The 23,782-nt window shown below is 36.9% G+C and overlaps 1 protein-coding gene and 1 long non-coding RNA gene across 2 annotated transcripts in view; one reads left to right on the top strand and one right to left on the bottom strand.

Annotated features, from left to right (window-relative positions):
• Positions 1–2,752, top strand: part of LOC129392560 (uncharacterized) — a 27,620-nt gene extending 24,868 nt beyond the window's left edge. Inside the window, exon 2 of the long non-coding RNA XR_008618682.1 lies at positions 2,547–2,752. This is a non-coding gene — a long non-coding RNA (uncharacterized lncRNA). The remainder of the gene's footprint in view (positions 1–2,546) is intronic.
• Positions 1–23,241, bottom strand: part of HIF1A (hypoxia inducible factor 1 subunit alpha) — a 43,229-nt gene extending 19,988 nt beyond the window's left edge. Inside the window, exons 1-4 of the mRNA XM_007109893.4 lie at positions 22,911–23,241; positions 2,576–2,766; positions 1,840–1,985; positions 1,664–1,748 (exon numbers count right to left, since the gene is read on the bottom strand). Of these exons, the coding sequence (XP_007109955.2) occupies positions 1,664–1,748; positions 1,840–1,985; positions 2,576–2,766; positions 22,911–22,945 (457 nt within the window). The 5' untranslated portion in view covers positions 22,946–23,241. The remainder of the gene's footprint in view (positions 1–1,663; positions 1,749–1,839; positions 1,986–2,575; positions 2,767–22,910) is intronic.
• Between the last annotated feature and the right edge of the window lie 541 nt (positions 23,242–23,782).

Raw genomic sequence — 23,782 nt, 5'->3', positions numbered from 1 at the left:
GCCGCTCCGCGGCATGTGGGATCCTCCCAGACCGGGGCGCGAACCCGGTTCCCCTGCATCCGCAGGCGGACGCGCAACCACTGCGCCACCAGGGAAGCCCCAGGAATGATTTTTTAAAGTGTTCATAATTAAATCACAAATTTATTATAATAGGAGAGCACATGTGCTTTGAATGTTCTTGTGCTTTAAAAAAACATTTGGTTAAAAACATACATTTAAGCTATAATAAGTAGACTATATCTGATTTAGAATAATGCATTAGCATCATTACCAAATCAAAACAAGACTTCCATATATCCATGCATTTATAGTCTAACCCAAGGGAAGCACTGAGCTGCCAATACAAACCTCAAAGTGTAAACACTATATTAAACTCATCAACAGCCCACTTAGGTCCTTGCTTAGAGTATATTTACTCCTCCTTTACACAGAATTCTAAAAAGTATTCATTTGCTTTCCAAGTTCACAGTAAGAACATTGCATGAAATTAAATAAATGAAGAGGGCTCCAAGGTGAGAAATGGCAGTAGAATGTAGTGAGAGTTGGTGAACATGAAAAGAGCTCTAAAGTACTAAGGAGTGTGGGTGGACTTGAGCCAGTCTACCTTAGTTTAACCCTTACTCTGCTGTTTACTAACCAAGTAATCTTCAGCCAGTTATTCAATAACTCTGTAACTCAGTTTCCTCAGTAAAATAGAAATAGTTAACCTCACAGGGTTTTTAAAGGAGTTAAAGCACATAAAATTCAGAAAACAGTGTCCTGGCACAGAGTAATCTCTCGATAAAGGTTAACTATTAGTATAAATGAGGTGAGATTAAACAGAAAACCATAAAAAATGATTAACAAAGAAATATAAATGAGGTTGTTTAATGTAGAAGCAAACAAACTTACACTTAAATGGGAGAGCTGCAAAGAACAACCACAGAGCAAAATGACAAATTTTCAGTGTGGTAACTTTTGAGTCATGAAAGAAAGATCAAATTATGATCCATATACTCTGTTTAAGAAGGCACAGGTGTGAAAAGACTTTAATTCAGTTTTTGTAATTCACAAGGTACTTTTCTCCCAAATCTTGGAACATTTGATTATTTTTAACAATTCATTCCTGAGTTAAAGGTCCCAGCAGGTCTTTTTTTGTTACTGCTAATGTGAAGGCATCCATAATGTAATACTTTCTAACTGAACTGCATAGTCTCAAATTATTGTGAACAACCTGAGGGGTCAGACAGCAGTTATGCTCTTTAAAATTGGGGAAACTTTTTCTTTTTCTTGGGCATTTAGAAGCTTGAACCCAAACTGGCACCTCAACTTTAATAACTGTCTAAAATCCTATTATTTGTATTATGACTTCCCCTTGCCTTAAAATTACATTCTAAATTAACTTCCTTGGTCCTGATTTTTATTTACTTTTCCATTTCATCAATTCTTATATTTGTATAATTATTTATGGATTAGGTGGGCTTTTTAAAAAATTTAGGTATTTTAATGAAATTCCTAAAAAATAGAATAACATGGACTTAATAAAGAATAGAGTAACATTTTATTAAGCATGAAATGAGGTTTGGCCTTAGGTTACAACAGCAAAATTTTAAAATTAGTGACAGTATCCAATTAGGTAAAACCACCTGTCACAACAAATCAAACAATAAACTTTTCTTCTCACCATTTCTGTGTGTAAGCATTTCTCTCATTTCCTCATGGTCACATGGATGAGTAAAATCAAATACACTGTGTCCGGTTAGTTCAAACTGTAAAAACATTAAAAAAAAATTAGACCTATAACATAAAATCATAAACACATACAGAAGGGCTTTTAATCTTAATATGTGGGTATTTTACCTGAGTTAATCCCATGTATTTGTTCACATTATCAGAAATGTAAATCATGTCACCATCATCTGTGAGAACCATAACAAAACCATCCAAGGCTTTCAAATAAAAGCAATTCATCTGTGCCTTCATTTCATCTTCAATATCCAAATCACCTAAAAAAAGTACAAGAAGAAAAAAATAATTAGTTAAAAAGTTATACTTAAATGATAGTAATATTCAGATGTTTTTATAAAGTTTTCCCCAGATACTTTATTTAATACATGCAGCATATATTTTTTCTATATATTTAAATTTTTTCTTCTGTCATTCTTTTAACACAAAACAGTCAAGGCCAGAGGACAGGAAGACTAAAATTAGATTTGCCAGGGGCTTTTAATGATTATTTAAACTAATGAAGCACGGCAAACCACTGAAAAGAGAAAGGTCATGTCATTAAAAGTAAGATAGATAAAGGTAGGTAGGTAGGTAAGTGCAGCAGGAGAAAAAGAGGGGGAGGGAGGCCAATATCTTAAAATTCCTGAATGAAGCTTTAAAAGCAGGTAATACGGATATCATGTTACAAAAGAAGTGAGAGTATTACCACCTTCTAAAAGTAATTTCCAATTACTTCTGATTTCTAATGCAGGTAATAAGGATATCATGTTACAAAAGAAGTGAGAGTATGACCACCTTCTAAAAGTAATTTCCAATTACTTCTGATTTCTAATTTTTAGACCTATCATGTCCTTGTAAAACAACTCACCAGCATCCAGAAGTTTCCTCACACGCAAATAGCTGATGGTAAGCCTCATAACAGAAGCCTTATCAAGATGTGAGCTCACATTATGGGGAAGTGGCAACTGATGAGCAAGCTCATAAAAAACTTCAGACTCTTTACTTCGTCGAGATCTGGCTGCATCTCTAGACTTCTCTTTTCGACGTTCAGAACTTATCCTATTTAACAAAGGAGGAGGAGGAGGAGGAGAGAAAAAGGAATATGTTAGTTTGCGTTTGCTTGAATAAAACTCATTTTACATTTTTCTGTTTACCATGAAAGGATAAGAAGATGCCATGTAGTTAAATTATAGAGATTTATCCTACTACATAAATGTATTTTTTTTAAAGACAGCTACACAAATTTTTGGATTACTGCAGACAGAAGGAACTCTCACAAGAAGTCCAAGGTGAAGCTTCACACCTGTCCAAAGCAAGTGTTTCCTCCCTGGCACATCAAATTGGAGAGGATGTTTTTGATTTGGCCAAAATCTTAAAAGTAGCCTGTATATCTAAGGCTGCACTTTCATAGCCATTCAAAAGTAGTCTCAACTTAGAGACTTTTTACCCTCTATGCTACCACATGAGCAATACTGACTATAAGCTACAGGAAATTATATCAGCATCTATAATCAGCTACTGTTTTCAGCTTGCTTAGTCCTTTGGCAACCCCTTATCTATTCAGTATTACTGGGACAAAAGGTACCAAATAAATGCAGGCATATGGAAGAAAAAAAAGATGTGGCATAATACTAAATTGAAGAGAACAGTTTAAGAAAAACTAATAAGGGTGTCAATATAATCATACATCTTTAGGGAACTCTTCTAAGAATAAAATCAGTCAGAAAGATTTTCGTAAGTCATCCAAGCAGAGCCATCTTCCTTTGCTTCACTGTGTAGCACTACCTATTCCTCCTGACCCAGCTGAAGGTAAACAAGGCTAACCTGGTTCTATCCTTAGCTTCTTCTTTAATGGCTATTGTTTATTAAAACCTACTATGTGTCAAACACTATCCTGTACTAGTTCTCTTATAACAACCTGTAAACAGGTTAAATATTATCCCTATTTTACGGATGAGAAAACTGGGATTCAGTAGGTTACAAATAGCCATGCTGTAGCAGACAGGATTTCAACACAGGTGTTTTTTTTTTTTTTACTTAAGTCTCTGCTCTTCCACAAGGCTTTATCTTCTTAATGGAGAATGCTGCTTCTATCTCAAATACTCAGCTGCTCTCCTATGACCCTCAACCTAATCCAATTAAATCAGTTATTTATTAAATGTTGAAAATAGCCATTACCATTTATTGAGCACTTAGCACTGTGCTAAGAACCTTGCCAGCATTATTTCACTTAATCTTCCTTATATTCTGTGAATTGAGTACATGATTGTCTCCACCTTAAATCTCTCCTCCCTCCAATGATCTACAAAGTTATGAGGTTCAATCACAGAAGTAACATTCTCAAAAACAAGCAAGGCTCTTCATCCTCAGAGTATGCTCCTGTTATGCTATATAATTAAAAAGTGAAATTCCAGCAGTGGTGTTGTGACAACAGTGATGATCTAGTTTTAGCACTTGATCAAGTTTGTGTGCTCATCTGACTTTTATACTTTAATAAGGAATGTGAACATTTGCTATTATTAGTGAACTTTGATACAAAAATTTCAATTCAAGCAACTAGATCAATTTAACTTGAGTATCTTGAGATTTAAGGTGAGCTATTAAAAATTATTACTACTTATAACTACTGATCTATGTGAATCAGGACTTTCTCAATGCTGTGTAATTTTTTAAAAACACAAAAAATATTGGATGCTATAAGTCTAACATGAAAATGCAAGTGTCCTCAGTCTACAACTTCATTTTTTATTTGCATTAGAACTTCATTGTTCTCATTGATTTTAAGTAAATGTATTAAATTTGAACTATAAAATGTACAATAATAAAAGTTTAAAAAACCTATCTTATACATATACTGAAGTTCCTGGGGGTGGGGGAGACATCTAGTGTGTCCCCATTGGCCCTAGCATCTCAGATACTGTTTCTCTCACTTCTTTTCCCTTTTGAATTGGCAAGTAAGAGGCAGCAGTGGAGTGGGAAACATTTCTATCTGGTTCAAGTAAAATCACCAAAAAAACAGTGATGATCAATGATCTCATGATAAACCTGAATATTGGTTCAAATGCCACAATTAGTCCAGGTGATCAGAATTTAATCAGCAACTTTCATCAGATTTACTAAACCCTCTTTCTTTTAATTACTCAACCAAATCTAAGCTACCAACAAATTACTACCCAACTGAAACACCTGGTGAAAAACAAATCCTTATATTACATGCTATATGCTTTTAAAGGGCATCTGATCAAGCTAACCATGCTGATGGATTATCTCTGTATCTTTAGAAATAGTTGTATTGTTCAGAACTTTGAAGATAATGAATGTCCAAGATATGGCAACCAAGTTTTATAAGACAAATCCATTAGAAATGTGAGCTTGGATAGAACATTTAAAGGATAACATATTTAAGCTAATGAAGACTGTGAGAATAAGAATTTGAGCATGAGCCAGGATTTTGGAAAAAAAAGTAAGCCTCAATAAAACAAGTAATATGATATCTCAAGAGTTGACAAACCTAAATTAGATGAAGAAGGTGATGAAAATCAGTATGTCTTCTATTCATAACCAATCTAGACATAAAGCAATCAGGAGACCTGTAATAAAGATTTAATGAAGAAATTTATCTGATGTTCTTCACATGTGACTACAGGAGCTCTTAAAACATTTCTCAGCTTAAAGCTAAAACTTCCAAAATTTTTAATAGTTTTAGCATCTGAACTGCCCAGCTTCTTGTCTACTCACAGGAAGGCTCTTTTTATCAGTTCATACCCCACAGAATTACAGTACTATTGACCACAAATTATTTCTGGTAGAGCATGGAATCTAGGTCCCACAAAGATGAATCCTGTACTATTTATTTACTTACTATTTAGATGGCACAATAAAAGTTTTGCAGACCAGAACAGGCAGATTTTTAGCATGCAAATAAGGGCACTGTTATTCTCTAAATTATCAATTCCATCTATGTTGTTTTTATTAAGTACAGATCAAGTAAAGATAGTCACATTAGAAAACAGTCAAGAGTACAGTAAAAATTCTGTCTTTTGAATAGTTTGCTTACCCATTTCCATGACCATTTTAGAATCAATGTTTGAGTAAACTAGCAGTATAGCTTAATCTTTGTGGTACTATAGTTTTCCCATACTTACTATTTCATTATTATTTAGCATACAGTACTGGACAAGATGCTAGTAGTTATATCTTCATATGATTTTGTATAGGAAATACATTTAGAGCTGCTGTCTTATTAAGCTTCTTGTGTACAGAGTTCATGAATAAGCAATAGCCATTTTAGAGAGAAAGCCTATTATTCTTCAGATTAATAAGAACACAAAATAATTGTATATATGTTAATTCATCTAACTGTGTTGTCTACTAATTGCACAAGAAAAGCCTGTTGGCATTCCTAATTGTAAATATTGGTGACTTTAAGAACTGAAGTTAGATCATAATCATTCGAAATGTTAACAGATGATCAGACATTTCTAATAAAGTTAAGGTATAAATTAAAAAAAAATCTCTCAGCTCTATTATTTGCAGCTTTAAAAATTCTTTCTGGCCTTGAAAGTACAAGTTGTTGTTTTGCACTTCTTGTGTATTTCTATAAGATAGACATTCTGATGTGAAATTCCATGATCTAAAGGATGTGGCATTTAAGTTATCCTTTCCAAAAAGATCTGTTTCCATTTTTGTCTCTGCCAACCCATGAATGTGTATTTATTTGCCCATGTGTTCTTTGGTAATATATATTATGGGTCTTTTTTATTGTCTTAATTTTTGCCAAGCTGAGAGATGAAATTTTTATATCTCATTGTTTTAACTGCCCTGTACAGCACAGGCTCCGGACGCGCAGGCTCAGCGGCCATGGCTCACGGGCCCAGCCGCTCCGCGGCATGTGGGATCTTCCCGGACCGGGGCACGAACCCGAACCTGTTTCCCCTGCATCGGCAGGCGAACTCTCAACCACTGCGCCACCAGGGAAGCCCTGCCCTGTACTTCTTAATGTCTCAGGTCACAGGAAATTCCAAGGAAACTTTCATTCTTTAGCTGGAGTTTTGGCCTGCAGCTTTAAATCTAAACATCTATACATGGTGCGTACTATGTACACAGTGGTATTCTAAACGTTTTTCACCTATTAACTTATTTAAATCATTATATCATCACCATGTTACAGATAATGGAACCTGGATAAATAGTTTACCCAAGTTTACACAGTTAATAAATGGTAAGCCTATATTCAAACTTAAGCAGTCTGGCTCTAGAAACCATGCTATTAACACTAGACTATGCTGCCTCTCAGAAACTCATTTTAATAACCAAGATAAGTATTTATAAGTCCAGGCCATTATTATAAAGTTCAAAACTGGTCTACTTTACATCTCCAAAGACATAAAAGAGAGGTATAGGGGTTGGCTTTGGAATTTAGGACCTGATCCTAAGCTATTAAGAGGAACTCATGGCCAGGATCTTTCCTGGAGTCTGCTTATAAATCCAAAATTCTAACTGAAAGGCATCTAACAATGGCAATACTTTCTGCCCCACCGACTACCTGTTCAAGGCAAAGCACCCTGTAATGGGTACTGCCAGCCACTAAGGGGAGAGAATCAGTAATCCAATCAACTCATATACTCCCACTAGACTTTATTTTTAATTTGTGCAGAGGACCATCTCTGTACTTAACTTGAACATCTTAAGCTCACTATTGTTGGTGTTTTTTTATTTGCTTAACATCCAGATCCCCAAAGTAAAACCAATCTGCATACTTACTTCAGGAGCTCTGGTCAGGCACAAACCAATTGCCAAGATACCTATTTACACAAAGTACCATGAGAGAAAAGATGAAGAGAATTTTCCCCCTTCTGAAATTTATTGAGCACTTACTATGTGCTAGGCACTGTGTATTGCTTTCACATAAATATAATGCTTTCATGTATTAGCTCATTTAATTATCATAACTCTTTAGAGAACCAAAACACTAGATGGGAAGTGGCCTTCCTGAAACTCAGAATAACCATCTTCATTCAAGAACTATTCATTCAATAAATATTTATTGAGCATTTATCAAGTACCATGCACTGTGTAAGTACTAGGAATATAGTGATAAGCAGAACAGCCCTCATGCAGCATAGCCAGCCTCCCACTTAGTCTACTGAAATAGTTACCTAATGCGATATTCCCAAATGCTGATCTAGCTGCATTATAATTACTTGGGAACAGTCAGTATTTCAGACTTCTGGGCCTTACCTTTGTAAATCTGATTCAGCAGATCTGAAGTAGGGCCCCCAAATCTGGGTTTTTTAAAACTCCCAAAATGTATATGATACACAGTGAGATTTAGGAACCACTGACTGAACTAATCTGCACTGTCATTTTCATTCAATTTTGCCCTCAAATTACTACCACAATGATACTTCCAAACTAAGAACTCTGATATTATGTCCTGCTTAAAATCCCATCAAAGGTACACAGGACAAAGTCTAATTATTTTCAGATGAAACCCTCCTTTAGCTAGTTTCCTGCCCATCTCTTCATCCTCATCATTTCCCACATATCTTCGGCCACATTGTAGTTACTCAAAAGCATAGTATTTTATATATTTATGGCTCACTCACTCCACTCTCTCTGCTGGGGTATCCTTCTCAATATGTAACTTGGTAAATTTATGTGAGAAACTTACAAGATTCAATTCCATCATCACTTGGTCTCTGTTTGTCTTCCAAAAACTGCTCCTCTCCCTTAGATCCGACCACTCTGGTTATTTTGCTATATTTATGTTCCTCTACAGTCCTTAAAGCTTCCTGGAGGCAGGAGACTGCCTCGTTCATTTTTGTGTTCTTGGTAGGCATGTGCATAAGTGGCTTTAAGTATTTGCCCCAAATCTGCTATTTGACTTTAACTTCGGTCCATGGAAGTTTAACTGCCCCTTCAACATTCTTCTTTGGTATCACTGAATTTGTGATTCACCAGCATTCCTGTGATCCTATAGATTACAATCATAGTTAAACAGCGTAACGATGTCAGTACTGGGAACAAGGCATACTATTTGGATTTACTGCGATTATCTGGATATGCACTTTCAAATATAAGTAACCATACTAGATGTTAGAATGGAAAAAAAAAAAAAAAAAAAGCTAAAAATAAAAAAATTTCACCAAGCGGTGTAACAGTGAATAGCACCGATACCATCACCAAGGAGAGTAAGTGATCTTGACAGAGAAGAGATTTAGAGCATAGGGAGAGAGCTGAGAAACTAGAATACCTATCTGCTAAAAAGAAGCTTGAAGTTTAAGATTCCTTCCCTTATCACTGCAATCTATGTCAGGAAAATGCATGAGTTATAGTTAATGTTGTTAACCAATTAAATCAATACCTTTATCACATTTATGTCTTCCTAGCCCAGCTGGAAACATGACAGTTGATTCCTTTTATTTTCTATCATCTTTTCCTAGAAAGTGTTGTAATTATTATCATTAGACACAAAAGTTTTCAGTAAGTTGATTTCTAATCTTTTTGGCTTTTTTTTCCAAGGGGGGGGGTAGCCTTAGACAAGTATTTTGTATTTATTATTAGGAGTATTCTCATCATAAATAGGATTTGTTGTTATAGTTTCCATCTGGTAATTGCTGCAAAACCAGAATACTTCAGATAATGTTTAAGTTTTAAAAATCCCTCTTAATGGACAAATCAACAAAAATTTGACATTTCAAATTAAATTTTCAGGACAGTTAGCTAGCTATTACTTATAATTAATTTCTCCAGAAAAATGTCTCTGAATTCTAATCAATAAATTTAAAAACAAACCTTTAGGATACTCATGTTAGAGAATGTATTCATTTATTCCACAAATGTTTCTTGGTCATCTCCTATGAGACAGATGCTGTTCTCAGCATGGGACATAGTACAATAAACAAAACAGACCAAGTTCCTACCCCCATGGAGCTTATATTCTAGGACAAATATGTCTTTGTTTCTTGTCTTTATTCAGTAGTCGTTACCAGGGTCAATCCCTAACTGACAGAACATTAGCCATGGAAATAATCTTCCCACAAAACCAAGTAACATAAACTTTTAGGAGACAAGGCAAAGTCTACAAAAATTAATCTGTACTTATATAAGATGTTACAGTACAGTAGTATGCAAAAACAGCAGGCTCTACAACAAAATTTGAGTATGAATCCATTTCTCTCTGTGTCTACGTAATGCATATTTATGTATATAAATGTATAACTTATAAATGCACAGATAAAACCAGAAATATACGATGTATAAAGTGTTAGCAAAGTTTACACATGTTAACAACAGCAGTTTCAAGATGGCAGGATCACAGATTATTTTGTTCTTTAAGAAAATCCATCACTGAACTAACACTGACACTATCAGTGCACCTGCACTTGTCAGAAAAATCTGAAAGTAGTCATCTTTTAAACTTGTTTTCCAAAAAGACTAACTGAAAACAAGTTAAATTTTTTCTTCATTTTGGAATGAAGAAAGCAAGAGCAATCATATTTTTTCCAGGGAATGGAAAGTAAAACTGAGTAAGCAATATATTTCAGTATTTTCAGTTTCTCATTCTAATTTTCAGATTTTGAAAATTCATCATTTCATAATTAATTTGAAATTCCAAAAGACAGGTGAAATGGTTTATAACAAAAAATATTAAGAATACATATACTTGTATTATTTTTGAAAGCAGCTTAAAATTTCTTGGTTTAGATGATAATTATCTTACTAACTTAAGATCTCTTAAATGTCCACAATTAGAGAAAGATGGATTATTCACTTTCCAATAACCTCACAAAAATGCTTAGTTTTAACACTCTGTTTTCTAATGTTGCAGTAAAATAAATAGGGGGAAAAAAGAATCACTTTTAAATTAGAGGGTACATTCTGAAAATGAAATCTGTATCACATCTGAGATAGCATTAATATGTAAATGTTCTATCTATGCACTAAATAAATTAATTAGCTAATAGATTTACGTCTGTTTAATGACTGTGTATTGAAGTTCTGTTTGGAAAAAGAATATGCTTTTATTTTTAGATTATTCTTAACTAGTGATTTAAAAATCAACTCTCTCAGTTCAGAATTGGTATTGAGCCTCTCAAAAAATCTTTGATCCCCTACAATATATAAAGTGCTAGATAAATTTTAAAAATGTGAAGCTATTACTCTAAGATGGAGGTTCTCAAACTTTAGCTTCCCTCACAATCAGAGTTTCCAATTTGAAGGGCTGGATGGGGCCTGAGAATCTGCAATGCTAATAAATTAGCAGATAATACCAAAGATGCTGGTCTGGAGAATACCTTGAGCCCCTCTGCTCTAATACTTCATTATGTGTCCTTCAAAAATGCCCAGAGAAGTAAAAGATTGGTCATCACCTCTCAAAAACTGTCTACTAAATACCTTCTCTTTAAAAATCTGCCCAAATGCTTTACAGAGAAAACATATCCAGACTCTAAGACATTAATATAGACACATACTTAGAACTCAGTAACTACAAAATACAATATGGACTTACACAAAATTAATCAATGGTTGACCTGTGGTCTGCATCACAATCACCAACAGAACTTTTCCCCCCAGATGTTTGTACCTAGATCCCAATCCTGGAAATTCAACTTGTAGGCTTGGCATGTCAGTTTAAAATACAGTCTTCTGTATACAACATGATTAATAAATTGGCACTGCTGTATGTTATATATGAAAGTTTGTAAGAGAGTAAATCCTAAGAGTTCTCATCACAAGAAAAAACTTTTTTTCTTTTTTAAAAATTTTGTATGTATGTGACATGATGTTCGATAAACTTATTGTAATCATTACATGATGTATATAAGTCAAACCATTATGCTGTCCACCTTAAACTTATACAGTGCTTTACGTGAATTATATCTCAAGAAAACTGGAAGAAAAAATTGACGAAGTCCAATTAAAAAATAATAAAAAAGAATCTTCCAGATGATTCTGATGAGCAGTCCTAGCTGTTCAAGGTTTGTGTTTCATCTGTAGGTGCTTGTAAAGTTTACAGATTCCTAAGTCCCATCCTAAATTTACCAGAACCTCTGCGGATGAGTACCTGGGAATCCTTATATTAATTAAACACCCAGGTGATCCTTAAGCCACAGAAGTTTGAGAACCATCAGCAGATCTTATAGCAGAAGTTTAACAGGTTAGCCAGCAAATTTGAAAACTGAGAAAAATTTATTTGCAGCTGCAGCTACCTACACATACCATGATAACTGTGTCTGTCAGGCAGAACACTGAACTGAGTGGATTGGGCAATACTATGTAGAACGAAGTACAATTGCTGGGAATAAGAAGCTAGAGGTACCACTCAATGACAACCCAGAAATAAAGTATGTGCTTAGTAAAAACCAGTAATTTTCCTCAAAAAGATCAGAGCATAATTAGGCTTTAAAGATGACCAAATGAAAAATGTGATAATGGTGCGACGTTTTTTCAATTCTCTGAAATAATTTTTTATAAATCACCTTTTAAACTCTTTATGAATGCCACAAACATCAAAGGATTGAGACTCACTGTCCGTGAGTAACAGCTGTGTTAATGGCTTTCCCGAAATCACGTCACCTACTCTACTACTCTTCTCCCTTAGCATTACCTCCCTCTCAGCTTGTAAATGCCTTTCTGTTTCCCTTATCATATGCTTTCCGATAGTAGTAGAACTGAGACTGGAAATCAAGGTCAGTGACATTGTACTTTATGCATGTGTATATTCAGAAAAATGTATCCTTAATTATTTGCTTAAATATAACAAGATATGTAAGTTATAATAATCAAGTTCTTTCTTATATAGTAGGAAAAAAATCACATGGAATGAAGGTATACACACAGAAATCACACCCTGAAGATTTTTCCTGTTTAGTTCTAAGCTCTGACCATGATGAAGTTTCTGGAAACGATGACAAGAGAAGCTCTTCTGAAGCAAATGTCTTGATTTTGCACCTACACCAATCCATCCTGTCCAATGTTACCAAATAAAATTTCAACTAACCCTCTGATCCCATTTCTTTGTCTATAAAAAGAGGATAAGTAATGCTATTATTAAGTGGCAGCTCTCAAGAGTCCACCTAGGAATGATGCCTCTGTATTTAATACGGCCGATGCCTTTCCACACATCAGATGCTTAACATATAATTTTTAATTATTTTTATTTTTTATTTTTTTATTTTTTTGCGGTACGCGGGCCTCTCCCTGTTGTGGCCTCTCCCGTTGCGGAGCACAGGCTCCGGACGCGCAGGCTCAGCGGCCATGGCTCACGGGCCCAGCCGCTCCGCGGCATGTGGGATCTTCCCGGACCAGGGCACGAACCCGTGTCCCCTGCATTGGCAGGCGGATTCTCAACCACTGTGCCACCAGGGAAGCCCTTAACATATAATTTTTAAATTTAAAGTAAAAGATTAAAGAAATTTAAGGATGTTTTTACTTAGAAATAGAAGGAAGAGACATGATAACTACCTTCAGATATTTGAAAAGGATGTCACACAGAGGGCAGATTTCGTAATTTATGCAATCCCAGAGAGTAGTAAGTGGGAGTTACAACATGGCAGGGTTTGCTCAATAGAGTTAAAGCAGTGCTGAAGGTAAGCTATAAGAATTTTGGTGGCAATGTAAGAAAAAGAAAAGGAAAAAAGCATGTTATGGATCATCTAGAAGATCTCTATATAGATCTCTATCATTGTTAGAAACGTTCTGTGTTTGAAGTTGCATTTGTTTATGATCAAATTGGTACCAAATGATCACTAAAAGGAACAGGGTTACTTTTTTTTTGTAATTTTATTTGTTTATTTTTGGCTGCGTTGCGTCTTCGTTGCTGCGCGCGGGCATTCTCTAGTTGCTGCGAGCGGGGGCTACTCTTCCTTGCGGTGCTCGGGCTTCTCATTGCAGTGCGCGGGCTTCTCATTGCAGTGGCTTCTCTTGTTGCGGAGCACGGGCTGTAGGCACGTGGGCTTCAGTAGTTGTGGCACTCAGGCTCAGTAGTTGTGGCTCATGGGCTCTAGAGCGCAGGCTCAGTAGTTATGGCGCACGGGCTTAGTTGCTCCGCGGCATCTGGGATCTTCCCGGACCAGGGCTCGAACCCGTGTACCCTGCATTGGCAGGCAGATTCTTAACCACTATGCCACCAGGGAAGCCCTAGGGTTACATTTTTAAACGTGGTACACACAGATTGGGGTCACTGGGCACATCTCAAAGGTTCACAAGGATTACTTTGCTCCAGAAGAGATCTAAACATTAGTCAGGGTTGAGAAATACTGAGATAAAGAACTTTCTAACATTTAAAGCTGCAAAAATGAATAGACTGTTTTGTGAGAGTGCTTTCTGTGTGTGTCTAAGAAAATTCTCACAGCAGACTGGCAAATTTGTAAACACAATTATAGAAGACACTCCTGTGATGGTTGATATTAAAATAAATAATAAAACAAATAAATAAAAAAACTTCAATCCTAAAGTCAATTATTTTGCAAGAACCTCAAACTTAAAATCACACTGTACTAAAAAATAAAAGATGGAACACATAATGGATGAATCAATTAACACCAAAAACTGAATGTTCAACTATGGCCTGAGCCATCAACAATTCACTGCTCTGCTTGACAAATTAGATGCACAAATATCTGCTGAATAAATGAATGTGCAATAATATGTTACAGGCCATGGTGCTTAGGTGCTAGAGTAGTGGTCTAGGGTTGAAAAAATTTTTTGAATCATTGAGATAAATCAACTTCTTCATATTATCCAAGAAAATATCCCTTCCTCCACTCACAATGAAGGTTCTATTGATTTGACACATAACTCATTTAAACATTTTAGCTATGTTACCTGCAAAGGTAGGCAATTTCCAAGTCTCCTCTGCAAACAGACTAGACATTTAATGAAGTTTTCATCAAAAGAGCATGGAAAAGTAGGCTTTCTTAATTTCCCATCCTGTAACAGCCAAACAAATATCCTTGAGAATATTCTTCTTCCTTTACTATTATCACTGTAGAAAATGATTATTTTAGAATAACCTGTCTACACAAAAAAACAAGTATCTTCACTTAATTTTCAAAGGCCAGACATTCATGGAAAAATAGCAATGTAGAGGAAAAGCAGCACCAACTATTCTACTACTATTATAAGTTCACTGATGGTTTGGCTCAAAAGGACATCAGCCTTTGTCAGATTGTCCTAAAGAAGGTTTTAAGGATTCTAAATAATACCATGAGACTTCAAGGGAGTGAAACTCTTCTGAAAACAACTTAATAAATATAATAATAATAATACGGATATAATTGGTTTCTAGTTTATTAAGCCCTTACTTTGTGCCAAGAACTGTTATGAGTGTTCCACATGGGTTAATATCTCTTTTGTCCTCACAACAATACTATAAGGCAATTACTCTTACCCTAATTTACGGATAAACAAAGTGAGACCTAGAGAGGTAAAGCAACTTGGGCAAGATTACACAGCTTAAGTGGAAAAAATAAGCAGCCAGCCTCTAGAGCCAAACCTCTTAGCCATTAGTCATTCATTACTACATCTTTCTTAAAGAAATGAAAGCCTTAGTCCAGAGAAGAGATTTTAAGCTTTCCCAAAGGCACAGCAAGAACAGTTGTAGACCAACTAGGCTTGATAGAGAACTGCAGAATATGAATTCTGGTGATTTGCAACAAAAACCTATAGCCCAGCATTGATCAAGAGTCCTGTATAAGGAGATAAATAATAATCTACATCAAGACAATCAAATAATCTACAAAAAGACATTTGACTCATGTAATAAGGGAACCCTATTGGCATTTAAAAATGAATAGTCCAAGCAGGGAAACTGGCATTTATCCAAGAGAATGATATGTGGATACTAGAAGACAGAGGGAGTTTCTTTTCTTTTTTTTTTTTTTTATCATCACAAACTGTATGGATGCAGACATGGGAATGCTTAGTGGCCATAATTCATACCATATTAATAGCTTGTCAATGGCAGAATGAGGCCAACATGCAAATCAAGCAAAATATAAACCAAGTAATATTCAAGAGAAAGCCTGAGATTACACTTTGAGGACATCACTTAAGACTCTGGGTCTAACTGTCCCTTAAACCAAAGCTAGATTGTGTGAGCTAGTAACAGCCTCCCAGCCCACACCCCCCAAACTAGTTTGAGCTGTGTTTCATCACTTGCAATAAAAAGAATCCTAATACAAACTGCCAGTGTTTCATATTAAAAACAAACTTTAATGATGGTAAAGTACAAGAAAAGGGCACTCTCAAATACTGCTAGAGAATATAAACTGGTCTAAACTTTCTAGAAGTTTAGAGTAGATTTAAGAAATGTTTGCTAAAGATGAAACAAGGGTAAAGATATTTTCCACATTTGCCTAGCTGATTTTCCCCAGCCATACATGCCTCTTAGTAAACTTTTTACTCAGTGTTCTAAATATATAGAATTGGCAGGCACTAACATTTAACATACCTTAAAATAGGGTATTGAGATCTTTTCAAGGCCAGTACATGTTACCTAGCTATATTTATTAACAAAAGTGTTTTCTGACCTGGTTTTAATAGATACTATAAATGTTTTTAAGTGATGAAAAATTAAAATTCAAGATTCAAGAAAGTTCTAAAGTAGCACAAGAGATGCCCCAGCATAAGAAAAACTCCTATCAAAAGTGCAACGTAGAAGAGCAATAATGACTTCCAAAAAATCCTTTTAAAAATCTTAAAATCTTCCTCTGCTTTCTTTGTTCATTCAGTTATCCTTTCATTTTGTTCATTTATTCATTCAAATACTTAAGAGGTCACTGTATGCCAGTCATCTCTTTTATATCACAAGTTTCAAATTCAGTCTATTTGTGATCTTGCTCATTGAAACATGTTTCAATTTTATAACTGAAAAAAGGGAAAGGGGTCACTTTAAATAAATTTGCTTAGCATCTGAATTCACGAGAAAAGATCTATATATAAGAACAGAAATATATTCCAACTCAAAGACTTAAACGTTCTGCCTTTAAACCTTGTTTATTTTTACCATACTATTATTCAGCTGGAAAAAGAAATTCTCACAAACTTTTAGGAAAAGTGGAGAAGCACAGGGAACTGTCACTAATGAGTGAAAACTGCAATATTAGCTAGTAGACACTTTAAATATATTGTGACTTTCAAAACAACTGGTAGAACTACAAGAAGTACAGTAAGTTATGTTCCATCACTAATTTTTGTCCCATTTACAAAACAATAAATTTTGAAAATCATACTTGGAAATAATCTTTATGTTTAGTATTATAACCAAGTGAAAATTTTAAATGAAGACACGCATAAATAACAGGTGAGATCACCAGAACAACTAAAAGATAACATCTCTGGAACAGTTTTTTTATAAAAATAAGTCATTTCAATTATAGTTTAAAGTTCTTTAAAACAAAGTTACTAATGAAATGGGACTTTATCACAATAGAACAGGTAGAGACCATTTTAAACAGTAAGTATTTTTCTGAAGAAGTACTGGCACATCAAAACTTTCTAAGTCACTAGAAAAACTTAATTCTCATTTTAGAGTTGCTTAACCTCACTTCTGATAAAGCTTCCAGTGGCAACTGTTCTCTGCTATTAGTTTTAAGTTGGTTAATTATTCACAAACAAACCCTTAAAAACACAACCACTTCAACAAATCTATTATGATGCCTACTACCATAAAAACAGAAAATAACAAGTGTTGGGAAAGATGTGGAGAAATAGGAACCCGTGTGCACCGTTGGTGGAAATGTAAAATGGTGCAGCCACTATGGAAAACAGTATGGGCAGTTCCTTAAAAAATTAGGTTACCATATGATTCAGCAATCCACTTATGGGTATACATCCAAAATAACTGAAAGCAAGATCTCAACGAGATATTTGCATACCCATGTTCATAGAATCACTATTCACAATAGTCAACAAGTGGAAGCAACTGACAAAAGAAATGTTCACATGTTGAGGTGTGGGGAAATCATTCTGGCTTATACATAAGTTAACTTGAATTTTATGCTAACTAGAACAGACTGTGGCCTACCAAATATACACTGTACATCTACTTTAATTATTACAGAAAAGGGCACACTGACCAGAAGTAAAGAATGTCCATGTTAAAAATAAAGATTAAATGCCTCCCTTTTTGGGACGCCAAAGCTGGTACTCCTTCGATGATAAGACTCCCATCCCAGGTGCCAAGGCCATACTCGCTGTGTACTTGCTGATCTGCTTTTTTTTGAAACCTTGAAGGAATGTATCTCTGACTTGTTTTTGATATTTTTTGTTCTGACAAGACATAAAACTATGCTAAAACCATGCTTCTCCAGAGCAATTTCTCAGAGTAATCTGGGAGGCTGTCTTCTGGGCCATAGTCCTCAGTTCGGTTCTAAGAAAACCCTTTCCTATTTCTATTATAGATTGTCTATTGATGATTTCTGTCAACACAACCTAAGTGTCCATTGAAAGATGAATGGATAAATAAAATCTAATATACATTATTCAGCCTTAAAAAGGTGGAAAATTTTCACATATGCTACAACGTGGATGAATCTTGAGGACATTATACTAAGTGAAATAAACCAGTCACAAAAAGACAAAAATTGTATGATTCTACTTATATGAGGTATTTAGCAGTCAAACTCATAGAAACAAAGTAGAATGATGGTTGCTAGGGGGTAGGGAGAGGGGTAAATTGGAGGTAGTTGTTTAATAGTTACAGAGATTCCAATTTACAAGGTGAAAAAGCTCTGGAGATTGGTTACACAACAATGTGAATATACTTAACACTACTGAACCGTACAGTTATTAATAGTTAAGATGGGAAATTTTATGTTGTTTTTTTAAAACCACAACTTAAAAAAACCCCACAATCACTTCAAAAGCTATGGAGGAAAAAAAAAGTCATGAGGTAATCATTAAAGTTTGTTTTTATAGATTTAGATTTTATACATTATATTTTCCTAAAAGGGTCATGTCTGGCAAACAGATATGGGTTTATTACTTTTTACTGCAGAAAATACAAGTTTTAATATAAAACTCAGTGCACATACAAAATAGTTAATTTTTGATGCGCCGAGACATGGATATAATTATCTTTAAAATTCCAAGGCCTATAGTAGATTTAAAAATTATCACTATACTTTCACCGAAAATACTGAGCAACAAGAAGATTGGCTTATCTTAGTTTCAAATTCTTTTTCTAACCCTCTAGTTAAGCAGAAAACATACACAACACATACGTCATACATACATACATACATCACAAATAGCAGAAGGCTGGGTAAAATCCACCAACTGGATAATTAGTCCCAATGTTTAAAAAAAAAGAGAGCAGACTTCTTATGAATTAAAATCAATATCTTAATAGAAAACTAATCCAACAACACATTTAAGTCAGATTATTTTCTCCTACTTGAAAAACAGACCTATGTTAACAATCTCAGACAAGAAAAGAATATAGTATTTTAAATATGTAAATTTTTAAAATTATATTTTAAGAGGACATGTCTATAAATAAGCACAGTAATCTAACCCAAATCTTTAACATCCATGAATGGTAAGTTTTTTATTTCACCACCAAACACAATAAACTTTTATGAGTTCTTCTGAAAAAAATCAGTCAAGAGACTAATCCCCCTCAGCCTCCTATACACCATTCTTAACATAAAACAATAGAATGTAACCACAAAATCTTTACCTTGAGCCCAAACACCATTAGAGCTGCAAAGACAATGGAAGTCAATAGGTAGAAAGATTGGATGTTATCTAAACTGCACAAAATGCTTTGCAGTGGACTGCAGGAATGAACTACCACACATAATCTAAAACAACATGATAATTCAGTAAACACATACACATGGAAGAGTGCACTAATATAAATTTTATACAAATCGAGCTACAAAAATCAGACAAACAGTACAGGCTTGAAGCCTTGCCTTGAGATAAAAGCCTAAGATCTTACCTCTGGAGAAATTCATAAGTAAAGGACAGTTTTTCTTCTATGTAGGCTCATGTTTTACCACAAGTATTTTATCAAGTCATCATATTTAGCAAAGATTAATATTTATAAAACTGTCTACTCCAAACTGTGGCATCAAGACAAAAAAAAAATGTTTTAAGTTACTGCCATTCCTAAGACTGCAGTGCCTTGCACATACCCTGCTAAAATAAACTGTCTGACTAGTATATGTGTTTATGACTCTAGTCTCTAAAGTCCAGAGTAAATTTTTAGTAGCCTGTTTGGGGAGGAAACAAGGGGGTAAGGAAATGTGAAAAAGGGGGCCTAAGGTAGACAGGAGATCAGATGCTCAAGAATAATTGATGCTAGATGCCAACATAATCCAGGGATGTACTGTTTTAACTGAAAAGAATCCCCTTTAAAGTTGTGGATCCAATGATAGTCTTTTCATTTTTAGGAGATATAGAAAAGAAAGTGGGGAGAAGGGGAACTAACACAAAGAAATATTTGGAAGGACTTGCAAAAAAGAGTTTTTAAGTGTTGTGGAAGTTTAAACTAAAACTTTAACAGGTAACACCTATTTTCAAGTATATAATGTTACCAAGACTCCTAAACCAAGCACTAGGCATTATCACATTTAATCTTCATAATAACCACTAAGATGGTTGCTATTATTATCATCATTTCAAAAGGAGGAAATAGGCTCACAAGCATTCAGTAACTTGCCCAAGCTCACAAAGCTAACAAGTGAAAAGGCTAGACTCAGAGGTGTCAGGTTCAAATCCTATGCTCTTAATCACCAGGCAACCTCTTCAAGAGTTTCAAGAGGAAATCAAAGTAAAATTGTAACAAGAAAAAAGTTTACTAGTAAATGAGAGCTTCTTGATTTTTAATGACCAAAGTTAAAGAAGGAAGTTAAGGAAAGTCCATTCTCTGAGATTTTACTTTAATGATCCAATAACTATGTTTTGGAAAACACTGAAGGAGTCTGACCTGAAACCTGAAAGCGAACAATGAATCTCTTGACATTCCACTGAAATCTAAAAATCAACATTAATGTTCTATTAATTAAGTCCAATCCCTACTACTAAGGAATCAACACGAAATTCCCTATGTTAAATCTATTATAACTATACCCAACCTCTGTTCTGATTTTTTCCAATCCTTCAGCTTTTGAATTTCCTGACCCTCCTTTAAAAAAGACAAATTTGTCTCCCCACCTGCACTCTACAGGCTCACTTAAAATGGAAAAATTCTAAGGAGAAAAATCTCTGCCCCTCAATCTTTCAGTTATCTTTTCAAAAAGTTTTAAAATTATTAGTTAGAAAAGGGTAAAAAAAGACATCTTTAACAAAACAACATCTAAAAGTTGTTGAGTAGCTACCATTTATTGTTTAACTTAATTTTTCAGTTTTAAGAACCTCTGTATTAAGAAACATTAAATCTGATCCAAGTTTGCTAAATTTTCAAATGAGAATATTTCGAAAATAACAAATGTGACTGAGGAAAATCTAAGAACTACTTTAGACTTGGGAGTGAAGCACAGTAGCTAATTAATTCATTTACATTAAAGCTGCTTATGCTCCTCTCAACTGATGAACTGCAAAGGAGAAGTAAGTAGAACATTGCATACAAAAAGGGAGTGACTGGTGCATAACTTCATGCACAATATTAAATATGATTCAGCATATAGGGACAGAATATTGGCAATACGTAGAGATGATGTGCCTTAGGTTTACAATATAGCAGCCTCATCATTTCATCAAAAACCTTGTAATCACTTCTGCAAAATTAATTGCAATTAATTCCTGGCAACCCTTGGAATGGAAATCTAGACCTGTTTACTCACTTTTTGAATTTTATACGTCCTTTCTCTGGTGTATACAAACTGCAAACCTAACATTCCATTAGATAAAGACCAAAAAGGAATCCACAAAATAGCAAGAACATAAACAAGTTTATCTTCTGCTGATACTGATTAGGGCAGTTAATCTCTCCCAGACGAGTGGGAGGACTTAACAGTAAAGCCAGCCTACTAACCAGAACTCTTACCATAAATCTTCAATTCCTTAAAATAATTTCCTCAAAGGTTAAAATACCAGAGTGGACCAAAAGGTGGGAGTGGAGGTGGGTCACTTAATTCCACTGGTTGGACTCACAATTCTTAATCCTATAATGTACCACTTAAGACTCAAAATTCAAGGTGTTTTTAAAACTTGCATTAAGTTCTAACAGGATGATTATTTACTTCGGGTATATTTTAATATACTTCAATTTCAGGAAAATGAGGCAGGTCTGTCCAAAAACTTTGCAACATTTTACTGCTGCGTTTCATCTGCTCTGATCATACACTTTTCTTTCAATCTCATTAAAAGTGTTTGCCTGAATTTAGCCAGCCGCTACGTTTTCACTAAAATATTTCCAAGAATGAATGAAGCACATAATTCTCTTATAAAGTCTGGGCTCTCTTGACAGGTGATAGAAAGTATCCAATTCTGATCTCATTAAAATGTTGCCATTCCCCTAAATTCCCGTTACTCCGACTCTCGCTCTAGGCAAGTTTTTCAAGGCGATTAAAAACCAAACCAAACCAAACCAAACCTGCACGTGCAAACTAAAAAGTTAGCATCCCAGGCCATCGCGGCAACTCCCTAATGCACAAAGGCAAAGACACACGCCTGGCCGGACAACCGCGGGGCAAGATCGCATCCAACCACGCGAGACCCTGGGTCGGAAACCCAGGGCCCCGAGCCCACAGGGAAGCCAGGACCTGCGTGCAGGGGCCGCCCCGGGACCGAGTTTTCAATGGAACCTGAGAGGATGGGGGCGGGAAGGAGCGGAAGCTCGGGTGCAAGCGGCGGCGACCAAGCTGCGGCTCATTTCTCTTCCCTGGGTTTTCAGGCTCGGGGAAGTCCACCCGGAGTGGGGCACGGGGCAGGCTGGGGGTTTGAGGCGGGTAAGGAGGGCGGTGCGAGGCCCGGGCGGCCGGGAGGGGAGGCGAGCAGGGCCCAGCCCCCGGCCCCCGGCCCCTGAAAGCACTTTCGACGCGTCTCCCACCCCCCATGACAAGATGGCGACGTGGACAGTGGGGGAGCCCGGCCGGCGAGGCTGGGGGAGAGAGAGGGGAGGGGAAAGAGGCAGAAACAAAAAGGCGGCCCCCCGGAACGCAGAGGCCGGCCCGCGAGCCCCCGGCGGCGGTCGGGCAGGCGGGAGGGCCGGCAGAGAACGCGGCCGGCTGGGGGAGTGGGCTTACTTTTTCTTGTCGTTCGCGCCGCCGGCGCCCTCCATGGCGAATCGGTCCCCGCGATGCCTTCACTGCCCGTGGCCCCCAGGCTCGCTCCGGCCTAAGCGCTGGCTCCCTCCACACGCGGGGAGGGGAGGAAAGGCACGTCCAGAGGTGGGGGGTGCGAGGCGGGAAACCCCTCGTGAGACCGGAGGCGGGAGAGCAGACGGCTATCGCAGGGGTCCAGGTCCGGCTCCGAAGAGCCTCCCCTGGGGCAGCTTGTCAGGGCCCGGCCCAACGCACTGGCGAAAGCGACAGCGAGGGCGATCCTCGCGTCCCCTCAGACGAGGCGGCTCTGTGCACTGAGGAGCTGAGGCAGCGGCAGGGGGCGGGCAAAGGCGGAGGCGCGCTGGAGGGGGGGGGCGCGCGATCGCGCGGGGGTTGGGGGGGAGTGCCGGGGGCGCGCCCGCCCGCGGAGCACAGGGCGCGCACACGCAAGCCCGCCTCACCTGAGGGGGAGGCGGGTTCCCTGAGAGCCAATGGCGAGCGACGCAGGCGGCCAGTCCCCACCCCAGCCCACGTCTGTCTCAGCCAATCAGGAGGCGGTCAGCTGAGGCACAGCTGGGACGCGCTGCCGAGCTCACGTGCTCGTCTGTGTGCCGCTGCGGAGGAAAGAGAAAGGAGATGGGGTGCGGCCAGCCTGGGTCTGGGGACTCTGCGCCTTCTCCTAGGGAAAGCACTGGCTGGCTTTGGGAGGCGCTGCTGAGAAGGGATTTCGGTTTTTGGGTCCCAAGCCTGCATCACACTTCCTGCTCTCGGGGCAGCAAGTCTCCCGCTGTCTTTTTCTCCTGCAGCTGTGCTGTGCAGGGTTGCCGCGCGCTCTGCCAAGTCTCAGTTTAAAA

Source organism: Physeter macrocephalus, chromosome 11 (assembly GCF_002837175.3).
Source record: "Physeter macrocephalus isolate SW-GA chromosome 11, ASM283717v5, whole genome shotgun sequence".
Classification (NCBI taxonomy): Eukaryota; Metazoa; Chordata; class Mammalia; order Artiodactyla; family Physeteridae; genus Physeter; species Physeter macrocephalus.
The sequence above is the reverse complement of the archived record's forward strand: the minus strand, read 5'-3'. Positions and strand labels throughout refer to the sequence as shown.